Source organism: Scyliorhinus torazame, chromosome 4, assembly GCF_047496885.1.
Source record: "Scyliorhinus torazame isolate Kashiwa2021f chromosome 4, sScyTor2.1, whole genome shotgun sequence".
NCBI classification, from domain to species: domain Eukaryota; kingdom Metazoa; phylum Chordata; class Chondrichthyes; order Carcharhiniformes; family Scyliorhinidae; genus Scyliorhinus; species Scyliorhinus torazame.
The window spans coordinates 22,998,608-23,020,645 of record NC_092710.1 but is presented as its reverse complement, the minus strand read 5'-3'; the positions used below and the strand labels follow the sequence as shown (position 1 = coordinate 23,020,645).

General features: G+C 48.2%; 1 protein-coding gene across 2 annotated transcripts in view; it reads right to left on the bottom strand.

The window, feature by feature from the left end:
- Positions 1-341: 341 nt before the first annotated feature.
- Positions 342-22,038, bottom strand: part of LOC140410145 (beta-1,3-galactosyltransferase 5-like) — a 34,536-nt gene continuing 12,839 nt past the window's right edge. The window contains exons 2-3 of one of the 2 annotated variants that reach the window (XM_072498105.1): positions 15,136-15,154; positions 342-2,664 (exon numbers count right to left, since the gene is read on the bottom strand). In XM_072498105.1, the coding sequence (XP_072354206.1) occupies positions 1,696-2,652 (957 nt within the window). In that variant the 5' untranslated portion in view covers positions 2,653-2,664; positions 15,136-15,154 and the 3' untranslated portion in view covers positions 342-1,695. The remainder of the gene's footprint in view (positions 2,665-15,135; positions 15,155-22,038) is intronic. The other variant, XM_072498106.1, reaches the window with a different exon arrangement.

Below are 22,038 nucleotides of genomic sequence, written 5' to 3'. Positions count from 1 at the left end.
CCTCTGTCAGGATCTCCCTCATTCCCCACACAGTTTTCTCTATTCGTCTGTCATGGGAGTTGTGAATTTGGTTTGCGAGAAGTGAGGGAGAGTCTTGGAGTTTGGTGGCTGTGGATATTTGAAAGGTGAATGATGGAGATCCAGAAATCCAAGGAACTGAGAATGTACAAATCTCATAGAAAAAAAACTTCAACCACACCGACTCTCAAGTGTATTAAGTGAAAACATATGTTTTCGAGACGTGCTGTAGGTTCGAAATAAAACTTTTTGAACAGCAATAATGAAAATAATAGCAGTGCTCTGATTAATCACGTTAATGTAAAATATTTTTATTTGGAAGAACATTTTATACATTGGAATTTTCAATTACTGAAAGAAATGGCTGACTTTTTCTTGAAAGCAAAAGCCACACATTCCTTCCACCTCCCCAACCCACCGCAGCTCTTTCCCCACAATCTCACTCTCTTCCCGTTCAAGGATTTATCGAGTTCCTTATTTGAAAATTCTTCTGGGATCTTTGTTACACCCCCACTTCCCTTTCAGGCAGCGCTTTCAGGGATGGGTTCTCCTGTCCCCCATGTGTGTGTTTCTCCGCACAGTTCACTGGTGACGGGATCATGATAATAATCTTTACTGTGACAAGTAGGCTTACATCAACACTGCAATCATAGAATCATAGAATTTACAGTTCAGAAGGAGGCCATTCGGCCCATCGAGTCTGCACCGGCTCTTGGAAAGAGCACCCTACCCAAGGTCAACATCTCCACCCTATCCCCATAACCCAGTAACCCCACCCAACACTAAGGGCAATTTTGGACACTAAGGGCAATTTAGCATGGCCAATCCACCCAACCTGCACATCTTTGGACTGTGGGAGGAAACCGGAGCACCCGGGGGAAACCCACGCACACACGGGGAGGACGCACAGACTCCGCACAGACAGTGACCCAAGCCGGGAATCGAACCTGGGACCCTGGAGCTGTGAAGCAATTGGGCTAACCACAATGCTACTGTGCCGCCCACAATGGAGTTACTGTGAAAAGCCCCTAGTCGCCACATTCCGGCGCCTGTTCGGGTACACTGAGGGCAAATGCAGAATGCCCAATTCACCTAACAAGTACGTCTTTCGGGACTTGTGGGAGGAAACCGGAGCACCCGGAGGAAACCCACGCAGACACAGGGAGGAGGTGCAATTACAGCAGCTCCCCTTAACCCAGGCTGTTTCCGCAATAAATGTGAAGAGAGGGGAGGCGATGGGTGCAGATGGTCAATTTCCTGCAGGGGTGAGAGCAATGGAACAGCTTGCCACCTCACCCAGGCTTAACAAATTGTAACAGGTTTGGAAGTGCAGTGAGCATCTCAACAACAGACTGTGCTGATATCGGACCTCGAACAAGGTGAAATGTCTCAAGGTGTACTGCAAATCCAAACTTCACACCAACGCACTTGAGTAATTGTTGGGGCAGTTACCTGGTCAGTAATTGGGGAGGGAATTTGCAAAGCACAGTTTGCAAAGTTGGGGATGCTGGAAGAATGAGGAACGCTTGAGGCCATGTAAGGACTCGAGAGATTGGAAAACTATTAACTCGGCAGTGAACTCATTGCAAGTTTGCAATGATGTTGAACAGCAGGGGAATTAGGGGAAGTGTATTTGATGGGGTCAGCCTGAAGCCTCTTCCAGGTGGCCTCCCTCCTTCACCCGTCTCCAGGGCAGTGCTCACCTGCTGCCTCTCCCAGTGCTTTCCAGTAGCTCAGCAGCTCGGAGGGATTCACCCCGTGAGAGGTGATGAGTTTCCGAAACTCGCAAACAGAAAACGTCACCTTCCAATTGTGGAACTTCTCCTCCGAGTGGATTTGCACTGGTTCAATCTTCAACTCCGCCAAGCACAGCCCGATGTAAACATCCTCCAGTTTAAAGTGGGGGATGATCCCGGAAATATTCCAGACTCGATTGGCAACATCGGCCGACAGCACGTACCCAGTGCCGGAGCAGAATGGTGGGTATTTTTCCTGAGGATATTCCTGTTGGCTGATGTACCATTTACTGGATATATCCCTGACAGGCCCGAAATTCCTCATGACGAAGCCGGTGAAGATGTTTGTGCGGTTCATTCCCAACAAGAGCTCGGCCAGATAATCCACGTTAACAAACATGTCGGAATCGGTTTTCATCACGAAGGATGTGGACGGACAGAATCGGTCCACCCATTCCAGGCCCATCAGCACCTTGAGGGTCAGGTTGTAATAACTGTCGGTGAAATCTTTCTGGATGATGTCCTTGTGCAGTGAACTCTCTTTCTGCAGCTGTTCCTGATGCTCTCGGCTGTACCCCAGCAGGAAGTAGGTCACCACCCTCTTGCCATGGGTGGTCCTCGCTCTCCCCCAGGTCTGGCGAACGGCCGAGCGAGCTTCCAACTGGTCCTGGGCACTGGTGACCAGAAGGACCAGGAATGGGGGCCGGGTCTCACAGCTGCTATTCGGCAACATGAGGAAGGAGTGGTCACTTAACTTTGCAACATGCAAATAGTCAACCCTGTACTGGCTGAGATATCCAAGTACAATAAATATCAGCAACGAGGGCACTAAAAACAAAATAGATTTCTTTATTTGAAGCAATTTGAAGCAGTAACTTGCACCAACAACTGTCGCCATTCTCCGAGTCACCTGTCAAATAAAACAAATAAAACAAGTTGATTTTAGTGGCGTCCAGAAAATTCAAAGGGACAAATTCAGTTTAAGATTCTTTGGTCAACTGGGAACACAGGAATACAAGGCTCAGCCCAGTTAACCTACTGTACAGGAACAACACAGGCCATTCAGCTCATTCAACCTCTTGGGCACAAGTATAGACCATTCAGCCCCTTGAACCTCTTCCACGGGGATAGGAATGGCCAATTGAACCTCTTCAACAGGAGCCAGGAGACGGCCATTCAGCCCGTTGAACCTCTTACACAGGAAAAGGAGGAGGCCCATTCAGACCCCGCCCCCTCATTGGGGCAGCTCATACTCGCTCAGGATTTCGAAGTGGGTGCAGCCACTCTCTCTGTCTCTGTTGCTGCTCCTGTTTCCAGTGTGGAGCTGCATGGAAGAAGGAGAGAGAGGAAGGAGGAGAGCTGGAGCGGAGATGTTGCTGGAAATGGCAATCCGGGGTCGGATTCGGGCCAGGGATGGAGGGCCTACTTGGCGCTGTTTTGTTAAAGATCCTGCACCGCAGCTCATATTATGGTCGCTCATCCCCAAAGTGCCTTGCACAACTAGATTGCCAATCATTCCTTTCTCATTACACATCACCCAGTCGAGGATGACCTGCTCCGTGGTTGGTTCCTCAGTCCAGAAAACCATCCCATATACATTCCAGGAGTTCCTCCTCTGCGATATTGCTACAATTTTGATTTGCCCAGTCAATATGCAGATTAAAATTCTCCATAATTGCATGCAGCAGAAGACATTTGATAAAGTGGCACACAACAGACTTGCATGCATCTCTAATTTCCTGTTTAATGGCATTCCCAGTATCATCCCACAGTTTGGACATCTTTATACAATCACCACTGATATTATTTCCCCTAAGTGTTTCCCAGCTCTCCCCGTAAGGATTTGTGTTAATATCCTCTTTAATCAGCAATGCAACACCCCCGCCTTTTCATTTTTTTCTGTCCTTCTTAATAAACTGAATACTCCTGGATGTTCAGTTCCCAGACCTGAGGCGGGATTCTCCGATATCGGCGCGATGTCCGCCGACCAGCACCAAAAACGGCGTGAATCAGTCCGGCATCACGCCGCCCCAAAGGTGCGGAAGTCTCCGCACCTTGAGCGGCCGAGCCCTCACCTTGAGGGGCTAGGCCCGAGCCGGACTGATTTCCGCCCCGCCAGCCGGCGGGAAGGGCCTTTGGTGCCCCGCCAGCTGTCGCGAAACTGACTTTGCCGGGCGGCGCATGCGCGGGAGCGCCAGCGGCCGCTCACGGCATCCCCGCGAATGCGCAGTGGAGGGGGTCTCTTCCGCCTCCGCCATGGCGGAGACCATGGTGAAGGCGGAAGGAAAAGAGTGCCCCTACGGCACAGATTATTGAAATGGGCCATTAGAATGCAAACGAGCGGGGGTTTCGATCACGTCTAGCTTCTCTGGGTTGGAAATACACACACAAGCTCTGAGTCTGTCTGAGTCCTGGGTTGGCCAATATTCCCATGGTCCTTTGAGGTGGCTATCTGAGATGGCTACATCCCGTCCTCTTGATCCTGAACACAAAGCGTGGTGGATCACACTGTTGATCCCTTATCCATCCCAGGTGTGCCGGTTACCCTTGGTCAAGGACAGGTTCGACACTACCCTGTCCTATGTTTTTGGAGCATTTACCTAACATTTTTATCAACACATCATACATTCACAATTTCTAACGGGTCATTATAAAACATTCCACTGTTCCGCCCAATTGAATATCTAACTAACACTATCTAAGCCATCTCATGCTGCTGGCAAATATCAAAAAGAACTTATGTACAATACAAGATTTCAAAACAGCAGCATCACATTTCGACTTAATCTATCAAAGTTACAGCGGTATATGGTCTTTATTTGTATCAGCGATTACAGTGCTTGTTGATTTGGGTGAATTCCAAAGAAGGGGTCTCGGAGGGTATATATCGGGGAGCGGGCGGCTCTTTTTCACCATATGCGGATGTCTAAGTCTCTGGATGACACTGCAGATTATTGAAATTACCAGAAGAGCCTCTACAGTGTCTGTGTTTTCACACCAAGTGGGGGGTTTCAGTGCCTATCTCTATGTGTGGTGTGGTGTCCGGGCTAGGGGTGTCATGTTGTGTGGTCATGTTCGGGGCTGGTGTGGTGTGGGGTACAGAGGCTTGTAACGCGTGCAGTTGTAGGAGTCCAGCGATGATCACAATGTAGGTCATCGGTCCTCTCTTCACCTTGTCTTCTGTCTCCCGTTTTCCTTATATTCCTGGGGGCGCGAGCATAATATTTGTTATTATCTTCGGTTAATATCTCGTTTATTTGTCTTTCTCTCCTTAACTTCAATTGCCCATTAGAATCGTCACCTCCCTCATTTTTTTTTTGAAATAACATTTTGAGAGACAAGACATTGCCAAAAACAATGTCATTGTAAGTGCAGAGATCCTCGCAGCTGGAGGTCGATGCGGGGAGTGGGGCGGACAATTTATCCGTCCAGTCTTTCCTTTACTGCAACCAGTGATGGCTGAGGCTCATCTTAACTAGCCGAGTTTTAGGTCGGCCAGTTTTATAGAGTTTCGTCGTCCCTCGGTCCAGAGGTAGTTCGCGTATTGCAGCATATATGTGGCAACCAAGTGTGTCAAATGTGTAAATAGCAGGTGGGGAACGACCGGAGGGGCGCGGAAGGTAAAGGGATGAGTGTACAGACTGTGGCAAAGGGCATTCTTTAAACCACAATGAAAGAGCAGAGATGGGAAAATTAAAACCTGCCAAAGACAGTGAAAAGTGTAAAGAACCATTGCAGAGTACTCAAAGTGACAGGAACATGAGGTGAGTGTGGGCTGCGGCAGGGCAAGAATGGGTGGAATCCAAGGGTAGGGCGGTGATCAGTGCCGTTGCTCCACTTCCCAAGCATAACTGACCGGATGCATTTGGGGTCCTCAGGCAGGGCGGGGATTAGTGCCGTTATTCCCTACCTGGGTGACCTAAACGAGCGGAAAGAATTTGTGACACACGTGAGATCCAACAATTGTTCCTTTAACGGCCATTGCTCAGTAAATGGCGTCGGAAGAGTAACTATGACTGTATCAAGAAATTGGGTGTCAGACCGACATTAATTAAAACCATGTAATGAGAAGAAAGAAAGAAGGAAAATAAAAAGGCGGGCAGGCTCCAAAGTAGGACACCGTAATTCTTATGCGGTGTCTTTTTCTCATCATCTGGACACCTCAGGGTTCTGTATCAAAAAGCGTTGCAAAAGGATTACCATAACCAGAGTCAGAATCCGAATTACCGCCATCTCCTGGTTGCCAGACCCGTGACTGCCGTTTTTGTGTCGTAGCCGCGTGGGGCGTCATGGAACCCGAATCGTCATGTCTAACCATTTACTGTTGTCGGGCGGTGGCGGTGGTTCTGGAAGGGGGTCTAGGGGACCAAACATGCCTTGGCCGTGGTACCGGGGCCGGGGAGGTTGATCGTGGTCAATTGGGGAGGCTGGTGCTGTCGTCGGAGTCAAGCTCAAGGTGGAAGGTCGTACCTGTGGGCGGAGAGAAGGTCGGGTCTGTGGGCGTGGACCTTCTGGCATGGCTGGGGGAGGGTTGGACTAGGTTGTCGATGGGCGGGGCGGGATCGTCTGCTATTGCTAGGGAGATGTGGTGGGAGTGGCTACATTGGGTTCCATAGACTTTGAGCTGGTTGATGTGGAACCAACCAGTTTTACCATTTGGGTACGTTATCTTGTACACAGAGGGGCTCACTTTGTCTGAAATGGAGTAGGGTCCTGCAAATTTGGGGGAGAGGAAAGAACTGGGGTTGTAAAGGGAAACCATTACTTGCTGACCGACTGTGTACTCTACGGGGTGGACGGTTTTGTCAAAGCAGGCTTTACTCTGTTTTCTTCTCGCGCCTAGTCGGTCGCCTGCAGCGGGCTGTGTTGCTTGAAGATTGTCTGTGACTTGTTGGCCCGCTTTTCCATGGGTGAGGGCGGTGACAGTGGGGCTTGCCAAATCGAGACCTAACAAATATTCAATTCCTTTCATGGGCCGTCCGGTCAGGAGAGCGTGGGGGGTGAAACCTGTGGAACTGGAAACGGTGTTCTAATAAACATGAAAGCTAATGGGAGAACTGTGTATTATTCTGTTGCACCATCTTTCTAATGGTCGCTTTCAAGGTGCGATTCATTCGTTCAACCATGCCGCTGGATTGGGGGTGATACGCTATGTGGAATTTTCTGCCTGATTCCAAAAACCGTCAGGCCATTTTGCCTGACTCTGCTGGTGAAGTGGGAACCTTGGTCGGACTCAATGCTGCGGGGGAATCCCCAGCGTGTGAATATCTGTTGGGTCAAAATCTTAGCTGTGGCCTTTGCCGTGCTTGTCCCTGAGGGAAATGCTTCTACCCATTTTGTAAAGGTATCGATTACCACTAATACGTATTTGAAACCATTTCTGCAAGGGGGGAGGGGGCCAATGTAGTCGAGTTGCAAATTTGTCCAAGGACCATTAACAGGTCGGGTGTGTCTCAATTGTCCCTTCTTGGAGTACCGTTCAGGATTGTTCTGTGCACAGATTAAACAATTCTCAACGTAATGTGTTGCATCGGATTTTAAATCTGGCCACCAGCACAAAGGTTTTAAATGGGCAATGGTATTGTCTATCCCCTGATGTCCGTGTCCGTCATGAAACTGGTAAATTATTTGGTTTCTGTCCTGGGTGGGGACCACATAAATTCTATTTTTCAAAACTATACCGTCCTGTACCGTCAGTGTGTCCTTGCATTTGTCGTAGGGGGCTGGGAAGTTACCGTCTAAAACCTGTTTTGAAAATGTCGTCTGCCTTTTGGGCCTGGGCTAAATCCTCGATACTGGCCTGTGAAACCTGGACTGCGTGTATCGGTTCACTTTCAGGGGGGGGTTGCGTGATCCTGACTTAGCTAAGACGTCTGCCTTTACGTTACCGGGTGGGGAGGAACGATGATGGCTTCTCACTTTAATAATACCGTACGTGCGGCCTTTAGCTGTCCTAAGAATGTGTTTCAACAATGGGGCTGAGGGTAGGGCTTTACCATCAGCGGATACGAATCCTCGAGGTTCCCACAGGGGCAGGAATTCTGTCAAGCTATTGCACACATATAAACTGTCCGAATGTATGTCTGCGGGGGTTGGAAAGGAATCGGGGTGCTGCACTACATATGCTGTGGCTGCTAGTTCCGCTGCTTGTGATCCTAGGTGGCCGGGCAATTTGAAAGATATTTCTTCTAATGCGCGTCCCTGTGCAACCAATTATTCTCTTTCCATTTTCTATCGTGGAGGCACCGTCTACATAAATCTTTAGTGCATTGTCTATGGTGTGTGGATTCTGCATTTTACTGCCTGCTCGTATGTGCAGTGACTTCGGAATAAAGGGTCCTGTCTGGTGTTGGGCTGCTATGATCTGGCACTCATGTGGGGTCCCTGCATACTGAAGGTTATCTGCTAGAAATGTGTGGGGCTTTGTCCCTTCCTTGTAACTGGCTGACTGAACTGTCCTTTAACCTACCATCTAACAACAGCTGCGTTGGGGCGTGCTCGGTTAAAATCGTGACTGGGTTAAGACCTGTGATGTGTGCAAAATACTGCACTGCCCAAAATACTGCAAGCAAGTGCCGTTCGCTGGCTGTAAATCCTTGCTCTACGAGATCCTGAAAATTTGGAAAGTCCGTTGGCCAATTGTCGGTGGAAAATGGAGGGGGAGTTGTGGAATCCTTGCGGGAGGCATGTCCACGTATACTGCTGCCCTTGAAATGTGGACGCAAACTTATATTGACAGGTCTTGTCTAGCGGGATGGACCAAAAGCCATTGCTGATGTCCAGCACTGTGAAGTACTTTGCCTGTACTCCCTGCTTGAGCATGGTCTCGGGACTCGTGGCAATGGTGGGGCTGCTAAAGCGGTGACCTTGCTAAGTTCTCGGTTGTCGATTGTCAGTCGCCAAGAACCATTGGTTTTTTTCACGGGCCAAATTGGGGCATTATTTGTTGAGGCTACCGGCCGAATTACTCCTTGATCGAATAAGTTATTGATGGCTTCTGAAATCTCGCCCGCGGCTTGCTGTGGGAAACCGTATTGCCTCTGCGGCTTAGGATCGGGACCTGAAATTGTGACCATTCCTGGGATCGTCCCACAATCGTGTTTGTGTTGGGCGAAGGAAGCTTTATGCTTTCTGAGGACCTCTCGAATTGTCTGGTCTGTACTAATTGTTTGCGGATCAAACCAATAGTCTGCTACTGAGCAAATCCTATGTTCATAGTCCCCTGCTGTGAGCGTGGCAGGGGCTCTCGCTGTTTTGGCAATTTTCCATACACATCTATCCACGGCATCAAAAGAAAGGTTGTGGGAGCTCATAAAATCGATTCCTAGAATGTGCTCGGCTTTTTGGGGCAAGTCAACTAAAATAACGGGGTGTCTGCTGCTTCTGGTTCCTGTCTGAATATCTACGGGGGCTGCAATGTATCCCTGCTGTACGTGTCCGGTAAATCCACTAAGGGTGATGGTGTCTGTGGTGGGCCATTTGTCATGCTAGAATAGTGTGGAGGAGTTTAAAGTGGTGCGGGACCCTCCTATGTCCCAACGAAATTCTACTGGATGTCCCCGGACTGTGACTACTGGTCTGCCTGATTTGTCCCAGAGTGTGTCACAGACCCATGTTGGGGAGTCCGAACACTGTCAATCTGTGGGGTTGATGGCTGAATTATCTGAACGGGCGCTAACACTATGTATGGGCCTAACATTGTTCCTAGGCGGGGGGGGGGGGGGGGGGGCGTGGTTGTTGGTGGCGTTGCTGGTTCGGGGGGTTTTGTCGGCATTCGTGGGCGTAATGTCCCATGAGTCCACAATTATAGCAACCTCGTGGTGCCTGTGCTCTGAGGTGCTGCCCTTCATACCTACCCTCATTTACCCATGCTGGGTCCTGGTTAGTTCTAACTGGGGGCATATTTACTTCTATCTGTTCCTGATCTGCATTCCTGTGTAGGGATTGTTCCCAAGCTCTGGTGAGTTGCTTTAATACCCACACTTCATTCTTTGTGTGGTCTGCGAGGTCGTAATTCACACAAGCCTTTTGACCTGCTTCTGTGGCGTGGGAGACTAAGGTGCGGGCCCATTTAGTTGTGTCATCGTTATCTAAGTGTGCGCGGTTCAAATCTCCAAATACGGCCTTAAAATGGATCCAAAGGCGACCTGCAAATGCGGTCGGATGCTCTCCCTTCTTTTGCCTACAGCGGTTTAAACCTTCTACGGGGTCTCCTTTGTTGTACGCGATCACATCTAAAATTGCCGTTTTCATTTCCTGTAGGATTCCTCCTCCTACATTCTGGAGTTTGTTTTGTTACCTGTGTGGTAGGTAACATGTGCTACTCAATCCTTGGCTAATGAAGAGGCCTTCTGAATCTCGATGAAGAAGACTCAAACTCATCCAGTCGTAATAAAAGGTTTATTGAGTAACTATAACAATAATTTCATGAGTTCTTTACTTTAACTTTGATACCAGTGCTAAGGTTAACAAGATCTAACTACAGTAACTATACGTAACTCCACGAGCCACCTGAACATTTATTGCCCGAGTCACAGTGCACCCCCGAGAGAGCCCGAGACCCAATGTGGTTGCCTTTTATACCCCTGTTGGTCCGGCCCTCTAGTGATCATGTGGTGCTACTGATTACACATTAACCCCTTGTGTACATGCACATATAGAGATCACTACATCCCCCTTTTTTTCGTGTTACAATGCATTACATAAAATCAATGAGTTAGTCCATCAAATGTGAATACATTTAGTCTCTCAGGTTTGTTCGCTTGCGTGAAATAGGTAGAGAAATGATGTTATGTACACGTTGTGATGATCTTGACGATTATACAAAGCCAATTAGTATTTATGAGGCCAATCTTAATAAAAAGATTTGTGAGTCCAAACTTTCTGAATTTGTTCGGTTGAGTTGCTTTCGCCTTCTGTTGTTGAAGTGGTGATGTTGATGTTGTTATATCTTTGTGAACGTCGTCAGTGTTCTTGTGTTTAAATGGCCATCAAGTGACCGTCGAATCACTTTGTTGTCTGATTTAGACTTTCTTTCTTTTTTCTCTATACTTGTGGTGGGACCCTGGAGCTGTGAAGCAATTGTGCTATCCACAATGCTACCGTGCTGCCCTGTTTTTGTTGTCATTCTTGTTGTTGCTCTTGTTGTTGTTGTTGTCGTGCTTGTTGTTTCTGGTTTTGTTGTTCTTGTTGTTTTCCTTGTCGTGCTTGTTGTTTCTGTTTCTGTTGTTTTCGTCGCTGTTCGTGTCGTTTTTCTTGTCGTGCTTGTTGTTTCTGTTAGGCTCCTTGTCGTCTTTCTTGTTCTTGTTGCGCTGCATGTTGTTTTTGTTGTTGCTGTTGTTGTTCTTGTTTCTGCCGTGCGTCTTGCGGTGCTTGTTGTTCTTGTTGCGCTCAATGAGTGTTCCGCGTGGGTGATTTGAGTCATTGTCACAGTTCTTGGTGTCAGTGTCCATTGTGGTGTCTGTCATATTGAGCGTTTCTTCTTGAGAATTGTGAGAATGGTCAGATGTTGCAATGCATTAAGAGTCATTTCTGGTTCACTTGAATCGTCATTGGTCTCTTGGTGCTCCTGAGTCAAAATCTTCACGATTTCGTTCTCTTGTGGGTCTTGGTGCTGCTCTTCTGGAGTCAAACTCTTCCCGATTTCAATTGACGTGGTCTCTCTGGACTCATGAGTGGCCCTCCTCTGATTGTTGAGTGCTTCTGTACAGATGAGCTGAGATCTGTCAGTCTCGCTGTGATCCTGCACATCCTGTATGGGAATTGTGATGTCTTCGTCACTTGTCTCACATACAGTGGGTAGACATTCAGTGTCTTCTTGTTGGTTAAATGAGCTGGGTTCTGGTGACTCAAATAAGCTGGGTAGACTGTCATATTCTTTTTGTTGTTCACATGAGCTTGGTAGACTTTCATAGACTGCTGCTGGTTGTGCAGACAAGGTGGATAGACCTTCATAGTCTTGTTCATTCATGGCGTTCGCTATGGAGTGTCTGCTTGCTTCCATTTTTGAGTCTGTCACCAAGCTGTCTGTGGGGGCTTGTGTTGCTCTCTTTGTGGAGGCTTGTGTCGCTCTCTCTGTGGAGTCTTTCATCCCTCTCTCTGTGGAGTCTTTCATCGCTCTCTCTGTGGAGTCTGTCATCGCTCTCTCTGTGGAGTCTTTCATCCCTCTCGCTGTGGAGTCTTTCATTGCTCTCTCTGTGGAGTCTTTCATCCCTCTCTCTGTGGAGTCTTTCATCGCTCTCTCTGTGGAGTCTGTCACCGCTCTCTCTGTGGAGTCAGTCACCGCTCTCTCTGTGGAGTCTGTCATCGCTCTCTCTGTGGAGTCTTTCATCGCTCTCTCTGTGGAGTCTTTCATCGCTCTCTCTGTGGAGTCTTTCATCGCTCTCTCTGTGGAGTCTTTCATCGCTCTCTCTGTGGAGTCAGTCACCGCTCTCTCTGTGCAGTCTTTCATCGCTCTCTCTGTGGAGTCTGTCACCACTCTCTCTGTGGAGTCTTTCATCGCTCTCTCTGTGGAGTCTGTCACCGCTCTCTCTGTGGAGTCTTTCATCGCTCTCTCTGTGGAGTCAGTCACCGCTCTCTCTGTGGAGTCTGTCACCGCTCTCTCTGTGGAGTCTTTCATCGCTCTCTCTGTGGAGTCTTTCATCGCTCTCTCTGTGGAGTCTTTCATCGCTCTCTCTGTGGAGTCAGTCACCGCTCTCTCTGTGGAGTCAGTCACCGCTCTCTCTGTGGAGTCTGTCACCGCTCTCTCTGTGGAGTCTGTCACCGCTCTCTCTGTGGAGTCTTTCATCGCTCTCTCTGTGGAGTCAGTCACCGCTCTCTCTGTGGAGTCTTTCATCGCTCTCTCTGTGGAGTCTTTCACCGCTCTCTCTGTGGAGTCTTTCATCGCTCTCTCTCTGGAGTTTTTCATCGCTCTCTCTGTGGAGTCTTTCATCGCTCTCTCTGTGGAGTCTTTCATCCCTCTCGCTGTGGAGTCTGTTATCGCTCTCTCTGTGGAGTATGTCACCGCTCTCTCTGTGGAGTCTTTCATCGCTCTCTCTGTGGAGTCTGTCACCGCTCTCTCTGTGGAGTCAGTCACCGCTCTCTCTGTGGAGTCTGTCACCGCTCTCTCTGTGGAGTCTTTCATTGCTCTCTCTGTGGAGTCTTTCATCGCTCTCTCTGTGGAGTCTTTCATCGCTCTCTCTGTGGAGTCTTTCATTGCTCTCTCTTTGGAGTCTTTCATTGCTCTCTCTGTGGAGTCTTTCATTGCTCTCTCTTTGGAGTCTTTCATTGCTCTCTCTGTGGAGTCTTTCATTGCTCTCTCTTTGGAGTCTTTCATTGCTCTCTCTGTGGAGTCTGTCATCGCTCTCTCTGTGGAGTCTGTCATCGCTCTCCCTGTGGAGTCTGTCATCGCTCTCTCTGTGGAGTCTTTCATCGCTCTCTGTGGAGTCGTGCAGTGTTCTCGCTGTGGAGTCGATCTGTGCTCTCTGTGTGGTGTGGTCTTCTTCTTGGGTATTGCTGTCATCCAATGTATCGACGATCTGCCATGGCATCGTGGTATTGGATTAATCTACCATGAGAAGAGTCGTGATGAGCGTTTCAACCATGTTGCTGATGCAATGATCATCAATTCCGAATTACTCAGCCATGTCTGAGCAGGATCCTCAATGAACAAATCATCTCTTTTTGTTTCGGATTTGTCATTGTTCTTTCTGTGTCCAATGAAGAAATCATCTTCTTAGTAGTATTCTTCAATGAACAAATCACTGCGCTCTCCTCTTTGGGTGGTGCAAACTGCTTGTGCCAGGGTGCTGCGGAGGTTATTTTTAACTGCTGGTGTAAGTTCGGGCATTGTTCTGTCTTTTGATGTAAGAAAATTTGGTTTTGCCGCTTTAAATGTCTTTTCGTTCATTTTCGTGCATTTCCCTTTTAAGTGGGCGTGGCCCGGGTCCTCTGATGTCGTGCCGCTCATGACGTCATGCGTAGGAATCGATTGCGAATGCGCAATTCGAGTTTCCTTTACTGCGCGCTCCTTTCGCAACTGCGCGTGCGCGGCGTCTCGAGTGTATTTTGCCGTTTTCCTTCTTTTTGAGAAGTGCGCATGTGCGTACTGGCCGGAACGCTCTCGCTCGAGGTGGCTGCCACTCAAAAAGTGCCGTTGCATCGAGTGAGATCCTGCCTCTGCCTCGCGCTGAGTGTTCGCGCCATTTTTTACCGATTTTGTTTTCGAGGTACTGATTCTGTGTTTGTAAAGACTCACAGTATTGATTTTGTTTTTGTTCATAATTGTATAGCAATTTCTGGAGTTAGATACTTATCGTGTGAAAGTTCTTCCTTCAAATTTTTATCAGGTAGTCCAGAAATTAATTGATCCTTTATCATAGTGTCGCTGAAATCAGCACAATCACAGCCTTGTGGTATTAACTTGAGATTTGTGATTAAATCAGTGATGGGCCTTCCGTTTCTCTGGCATTTATGACAAGAGTTAAATCTTTCCAGCATCTCTCCAGACTGACTCATACACTGTTCATCAAATTTTTTGAGTATTACTTCTATTTTGGTGTTGTCTTCACCTTCTAAGTAATTAAAGCAATTATAGATTTCTCTAGCTTCATGCCCTCCTATTGAGAGTAGTAGTGCTATTTTTGTTGCATCAGAGACCGTGCTTAAATCATTAGCTGCGATAAATACTTAGAATATCTGTTCAAATCTTTTCCAGTTATAATTTAAATTGCCGGTTGTTTCCAGCTGCCCCAGAGGTCCAATGAATCCCATAGTTAGTCGTCGAGGGTCCATTTGCTGCAAAGTCTTCCACAGTCGAATATCCGGTCTGAATTTTCTTCTCTTTTTGTCTAACCTAATCTAACTAGTTCTGTTAAAGCCAACACCCCTGGTGCCATGTTTTGTTACCTGTGTGGTAGTTAACATGTGCTACTCAATCCTTGGCTAATGAAGAGGCCTTCTGAATCTCGAAACATTAAGGCGGTGATTTGAACTGCGGGTATGGCCTTAGCTATTTTCCGGTTCACAGTTCCCTCGATAGTTTTGACACAATGCTAGCGAGCTTACCTTATATCCCTGTTAGTGTGCATGCAGGTTAGTACACATTTCAAAAATTCGGTGATTTGGTCGATACGGGCTTGCACTTGTGGTTCTTTCTCTTTCTCTCACAATTGGAATTCAACGTTTTGTGCGTTCTCTCGGAGTGACAAAATCACTTCTAATTTGAGTCCCGTCAGGTGTCGCCAATAATGTTGCCAATCGGCTCCAATAATGTTGACAATTAATAATGATGCTCTTTAGAGTCGCCAGGTATCAAATGATACCACCACAAGGCTTGACCGCATATCGATCAAAGGACCTCACAACTAGTTAGTCAGCTCAAGTTCAAAGATGGTTTACTTACACAGAAGGATTACTTTGACCTGCAACACAAAACACGACAAGTTAAACTACACCTAACAACTACAATAACATGTACTTAACTTCAGGGCAACCGGCTCTTTGCAGATGGACAAGACCTTAGTCCGGATCTTGCGTGGCTGGGTGGAGGAAGTGGCTCTGTTTCTGATGGGCTCATCCGCCTGGTAGCGATCGTTGGTCTTGAACTTGTCTGTCTGGTCGCTATGCTGTACTTGGGTTGACAGAGGCCGGATCTAAGAGAGACCGAGCACACGGCTGTGTCTCTTCTTATCCCTCTGGGATTTTGCGCTCTTTGGGGCGGTCCTTAACTTGGACCCAATAATTTGACAGGCTTCGATCACTGCCTTCGATTTTGGCCAATAAAGGGGCGGGTGCCTTGATGGCTGCGCGTCTCCTTAGCGATCACTGAGCTTGGCTGTTTGGGCTCCCTGAGTAAAGGGTGTGGCGCCTATTAGTTTGTACCTGTATCGGTATCCTGAATACGGTTCCTTTGTTCTGGGGAAATGGGCCAATAGAATGCAAACGAGCTGTGGTTTCGATCGTGTCTAGCTATCTGGGTGGCAAATATACACACAAGCTCTGGGTCTGTCTGAGTCCTGGGTTGGCCATAATTCCCATGGTCCTTTGCAGGTGGCCCTCTGAGATGGCTACAATTTGTATAAGCACACTGTTGTAGCTTTGTGTTTATACCAATATTCTGTAGCATTAAAGTGCTTGTGTGTTTGGCACAGTGCCTTTTACTTGTCAGGTAATGGATACGTGATAAGTCCAGCTGTTTGGTTGTGTTTATTTTGTAAGATATTGTTGACGGTTTAAGAAACAAACCATTCGCAGCTGGCGGCAGGACGTGTTTGCTGTGAGACCCTGTTTGTGGTTGCGAAATGCCTGAAGGCCGAGTGTTTGTTTGCCGCCGCCTCTTCTGTTTCTGCGGCCGGCCTGGAATGAGGCAAAGGGAGGGGGTAAACAGGCCCAATACCAGTCTAAAGGAGGGGAAGGGGTGCTCTTTCGCTCTTCTACTGTGCGCCGTGTCAGTGTAGCATTCTGGGAATGATTCCCCCTGCGTTTGAGAAGGTGCGGCTGGGAGCTGCCAGTGTGGGAGATGAAGGACTGCTCCTGCAGCTTGCATTGTACTGCTGACTGTGTCAATGTTTAATGTCTGGAAGTTCGTACGTTTTGCTTGCTGCCGCCTCTTTTGGTTCTATGTCCTGGAGCAAGGTGAGCGAGGAAGTCAGATGACGTGCTGCATGGACAGCTGCTATCAGACTGTGCGGACTGGACACTGCGCCTGAACCCTGGCGTCAACACAACAGGGGCAGCAGCCAACAATCAAACACCCAAGAGTTGGGCTTCAGCACGGGGCTATCCCCATGGCCAGAGGGCGAATGTGTGGATCAGGGAGGGAACCCAAGCCCGGTCCTAGTTGGGTTCCTGGCACGGATCTGGGGGTCCGGTGTCCGGGGCCTCGACTGTGGCAGTACGGAGACCGGGGACCGAGGTGGAGGTCGGATAGAATGAGGCCCGTGTGAGCAGGGCAGGGTCTCCCAGCCCAGCAGGCCCATCGGAGGACAACCCGAGAGGAGGTGGGGGAGGTAAGGTTGGGGTAGGCTTGGGAGACTCGATGATCCCGGGGTAGAAACGGGAAACATCTCCCAACCTACAGCCCGCTAGAGCGTCCGTGAAGTGACGTCAATGTTCTCGGCAGGGGGGTGATGGTAACCCGCTGGGAGGTGGGCCCGGAGCTCCTCAATCTGAGCCATAGTCTGACCCTGTCTGGACCACTGTGCCAGTGAGGCTGGGGCTGGGGTGGAGCAGAGGACACCAGGGGAGGAGGGGGGGTGCATGCCAGGCACTGCGGAGCGTGAAACAACGTGACAGAGGCTTCACATGTCCCGGGTGTAACGTGTTTCAATAGTGAGCAATGGAAACCCCACTGCCCATAGCCACCCAAGGGGACGTAACCACCCCCCCCGCCCCGCCCCTCCCCACCACCTCCGCCAGTTCCCTCGCAGTCATCCTCAACCTTTTTAGCCCTCCGTGTTCTGCTGCTGCGTCTAGCTTTGCCCCCAGAATGCAGAGGTGCAGCCAGCCTGCCGCCTGTGGCCTTTGTTGTCGCTTCAGCGGGTTCTCTGGGGGCCCTGGGGCCAGAGGCCTGACTTGCTGGTGGCACATGCCACCCTGTTTCGCCCACTGACCTCGAGACGCGATGTTTTCGAGGAGGGGGGGGGGGGGGGTGCATTTAGGAGGACTGGTGATCGCCGTCGTCTCCCTGTTGGAAGGCTCCGGGACGGCCTCCGTTGGGCCCTGGGAGGCACCTTGGGATACGGGGTCAGTTTGAGGGAGCTTCTGAGGTCCCTGCATCATCGGGGTTTGGCGGCTCCCCATTGTCTGCACCATGGAGTTGACGCCTTCAGCCAGTCACCTCTGTGAGCAGGCCACACTCTGGAGCACCTCAGCAATGCCCACCTGAGACTTCGACATGCTCCGCAGTCCCGGGCAATGCCCACCTGAGACTTCGACATGCTCCGCAGTGACCCTGTCATTCAACAGAACCGTTGCTGCTTGTTTTGTCCTCACTCAGGGAGTCGCTCTCCGGTGAGGCCACACTTAGCAGTAATTTCCAGCTGGCCAGCTGAACCCACCAGCAGGACAGGCCGTCTGCAGATCTGGCTGCCCCTTTGACCAGCTGCCCATCTTCCGAACCCATCCCCCCTTCAGGACCCCCCTCACTTTATTGATGCCCCCCTCACCCCCAGCCCCCAACCTTGGGAAGACCCCGCCCAACACACGCTCCCCATTAACCCTCCCTCCAAGTGGCAAGACCCCCGCTGGCCCGACTCCTGGCATTGCCAACCTTGCAATTTTGGAATATTGTCAATGCGTTGGAGGGGATGCAGTCAGGAAGAAACAGAATGGGCGAGATTCTCTGGTCCCGCAGCCCCGTGTGTCTCGGTGGCACGCCTTTCGCTTGTGGTGGGATTGTCTACTCCCGCAGCTTGCCAATGGGATTCCCATTGAAACCACTCCGCCGGGAAACACGCGGACAGGGATGTGCTGCGGGAAGAAACTGAGAATCCCAAAGGCTGGAGAATTCCAATCCAAATGTCTCTCATCATGGGGTGATTTCACACTCTGGTCAAACAGGCCATGTGAACCTTACTCTGCTGTGTTGCCCTTAAAGGGACAATCACCATATTACTTCCATTTTAAGTCCTTTATACAATCTTCAATATCTAATTCACTCTCCACTAAATATTCACGAAATGTTGTGTGTGCGAGTTGAAACGTTATGTGCGCTAGTTGAAACGTTATGTCTGCGAGTTGAAACGTTGTGTGTGCGAGTTGAAACGTTGTGTGTGCGAGTTGAAACGTTATGTGTGCGAGTTGAAACGTTATGTGTGCGAGTTGAAACGTTATGTGTGCGAGTTGAAACGTTATGTGTGCGAGTTGAAACGTTATGTGTGCGAGTTGAAACGTTATGTGTGCGAGTTGAAACGTTATGTGTGCGAGTTGAAACGTTATGTGTGCGAGTTGAAACGTTATGTCTGCGAGTTGAAACGTTATGTGTGCGAGTTGAAATGTTATGTGTGCGAGTTGAAACGTTATGTCTGCGAGTTGAAACGTTATGTGTGCGAGTTGAAACGTTATGTCTGCGAGTTGAAACGTTATGTGTGCGAGTTGAAACGTTATGTCTGCGAGTTGAAACGTTATGTGTGCGAGTTGAAACGTTATGTCTGCGAGTTGAAACGTTATGTCTGCGAGTTGAAACGTTATGTCTGCGAGTTGAAACGTTATATGTGCGAGTTGAAACGTTATGTGTGCGAGTTGAAACGTTACGTGTGCGAGTTGAAACGTTATGTCTGCGAGTTGAAACGTTATGTCTGCGAGTTGAAACGTTATGTGTGCGAGTTGAAACGCTATGTCTGCGAGTTGAAACGTTATGTGTGCGAGTTGAAACGTTATGTGTGCGAGTTGAAACGTTACGTGTGCGAGTTGAAACGTTATGTCTGCGAGTTGAAACGTTATGTCTGCGAGTTGAAACGTTATGTCTGCTAGTTGAAACGTTATGTCTGCGAGTTGAAACGTTATGTCTGTGAGTTGAAACGTTATGTGTGCGAGTTGAAATGTTCTGTCTGCGAGCTGAAACGTTATGTGTGCGAGTTGAAACGTTATGTGCGCTAGTTGAAACGTTATGTCTGCGAGTTGAAACGTTATGTGTGCGAGTTGAAACGTTATGTGTGCGAGTTGAAACGTTATGTGTGCGAGTTGAAACGTTACGTCTGCGAGTTGAAACGTTACGTCTGTGAGTTGAAACGTTATGTCTGCGAGTTGAAACGTTATGTGTGCGAGTTGAAACGTTATGTGTGCTAGTTGAAACGTTATGTGTGCGAGTTGAAACGTTATGTGTGCGAGTTGAAACGTTATGTGTGCGAGTTGAAACGTTATGTGTGCGAGTTGAAACGTTATGTCTGCGAGTTGAAACGTTATGTGTGCGAGTTGAAACGTTATGTGTGCGAGTTGAAACGTTATGTCTGCGAGTTGAAACGTTATGTGTGCGAGTTGAAACGTTATGTGTGGGAGTTGAAACGTTATGTGTGCGAGTTGAAACGTTATGTCTGCGAGTTGAAACGTTACGTGTGCGAGTTGAAACGTTATGTCTGCGAGTTGAAACGTTATGTGTGCGAGTTGAAACGTTATGTCTGCGAGTTGAAACGTTATGTCTGCGAGTTGAAACGTTACGTGTGCGAGTTGAAACGTTATGTCTGCGAGTTGAAACGTTATGTCTGCGAGTTGAAACGTTATTGTGCGAGTTGAAACGTTATGTGTGCGAGTTGAAACGTTATGTCTGTGAGTTGAAACGTTATGTGTGCGAGTTGAAACGTTAAGTGTGTGAGTTGAAACGTTATGTGTGCGAGTTGAAACGTTATGTCTGCGAGTTGAAACGTTATGTGTGGGAGTTGAAACGTTATGTGTGTGACTTGAAACGTCATGTGTGCGAGTTGAAACGTTATGTCTGTGAGTTGAAACGTTATGTGTGCGAGTTGAAACGTTATGTGTGCGAGTTGAAACGTTATGTGTGCGAGTTGAAACGCTATGTCTGCGAGTTGAAACGTTATGTGTGTGAGTTGAAACGTTATGTGTGCGAGTTGAAATGTTATGTGTGTGAGTTGAAACGTTATTGTGCGAGTTGAAACGCTATGTCTGCGAGTTGAAACGTTATGTGTGTGAGTTGAAACGTTATGTGTGCGAGTTGAAATGTTATGTGTGCGAGTTGAAACGTTATGTCTGCGAGTTGAAACGTTATGTGTGCGAGTTGAAACGTTATGTCTGCGAGTTGAAACGTTATGTCTGCGAGTTGAAACGTTATTGTGCGAGTTGAAACGCTATGTCTGCGAGTTGAAACGTTATGTGTGTGAGTTGAAACGTTATGTGTGCGAGTTGAAATGTTATGTGTGCGAGTTGAAACGTTATGTCTGCGAGTTGAAACGTTATGTCTGCGAGTTGAAACGTTATGTGTGCGAGTTGAAATGTTATGTGTGCGAGTTGAAACGTTATGTGTGCGAGTTGAAACGTTATGTGTGCGAGTTGAAACGTTATGTCTGCGAGTTGAAACGGTATATGTGCGAGTTGAAATGTTATGTGTGCGAGTTGAAACGTTATGTGTGCGAGTTGAAACGTTATGTGTGCGAGTTGAAACGTTATGTGCGCTAGTTGAAACGTTATGTGTGCGAGTTGAAACGTTATGTGTGCGAGTTGAAACGTTATGTCTGCGAGTTGAAACGTTATGTGTGCGAGTTGAAACGTTATGTCTGCGAGTTGAAATGTTATGTGTGCGAGTTGAAACGTTATGTGTGCGAGTTGAAACGTTATGTCTGCGAGTTGAAACGTTATGTGTGCGAGTTGAAACGTTATGTGTGCTAGTTGAAACGTTATGTGTGCGAGTTGAAACGTTATGTGTGCGAGTTGAAACGTTATGTGTGCGAGTTGAAACGTTATGTGTGCGAGTTGAAACGTTATGTGTGCGAGTTGAAACGTTATGTCTGCGAGTTGAAACGTTATGTGTGCGAGTTGAAACGTTATGTCTGCGAGTTGAAACGTTATGTCTGCGAGTTGAAACGTTACGTGTGCGAGTTGAAACGTTATGTCTGCGAGTTGAAACGTTATGTGTGCGAGTTGAAACGTTATGTCTGCGAGTTGAAACGTTATGTCTGCGAGTTGAAACGTTACGTGTGCGAGTTGAAACGTTATGTCTGCGAGTTGAAACGTTATGTCTGCGAGTTGAAACGTTATGTCTGCGAGTTGAAACGTTATTGTGCGAGTTGAAACGTTATGTGTGCGAGTTGAAACGTTATGTCTGCGAGTTGAAACGTTAAGTGTGTGAGTTGAAACGTTATGTGTGCGAGTTGAAACGTTATGTCTGCGAGTTGAAACGTTATGTGTGGGAGTTGAAACGTTATGTGTGTGACTTGAAACGTCATGTGTGCGAGTTGAAACGTTATGTCTGTGAGTTGAAACGTTATGTGTGCGAGTTGAAACGTTATGTGTGCGAGTTGAAACGTTATGTGTGCGAGTTGAAACGCTATGTCTGCGAGTTGAAACGTTATGTGTGTGAGTTGAAACGTTATGTGTGCGAGTTGAAATGTTATGTGTGCGAGTTGAAACGTTATGTCTGCGATTTGAAACGTTATGTCTGCGAGTTGAAACGGTATATGTGCGAGTTGAAATGTTATGTGTGCGAGTTGAAACGTTATGTGTGCGAGTTGAAACAAAGAACAAAGAACAAAGAAATGTACAGCACAGGAACAGGCCCTTCGGCCCTCCAAGCCCGTGCCGACCATACTGCCCGACTAAACTACAATCTTCTACACTTCCTGGGTCCGTATCCTTC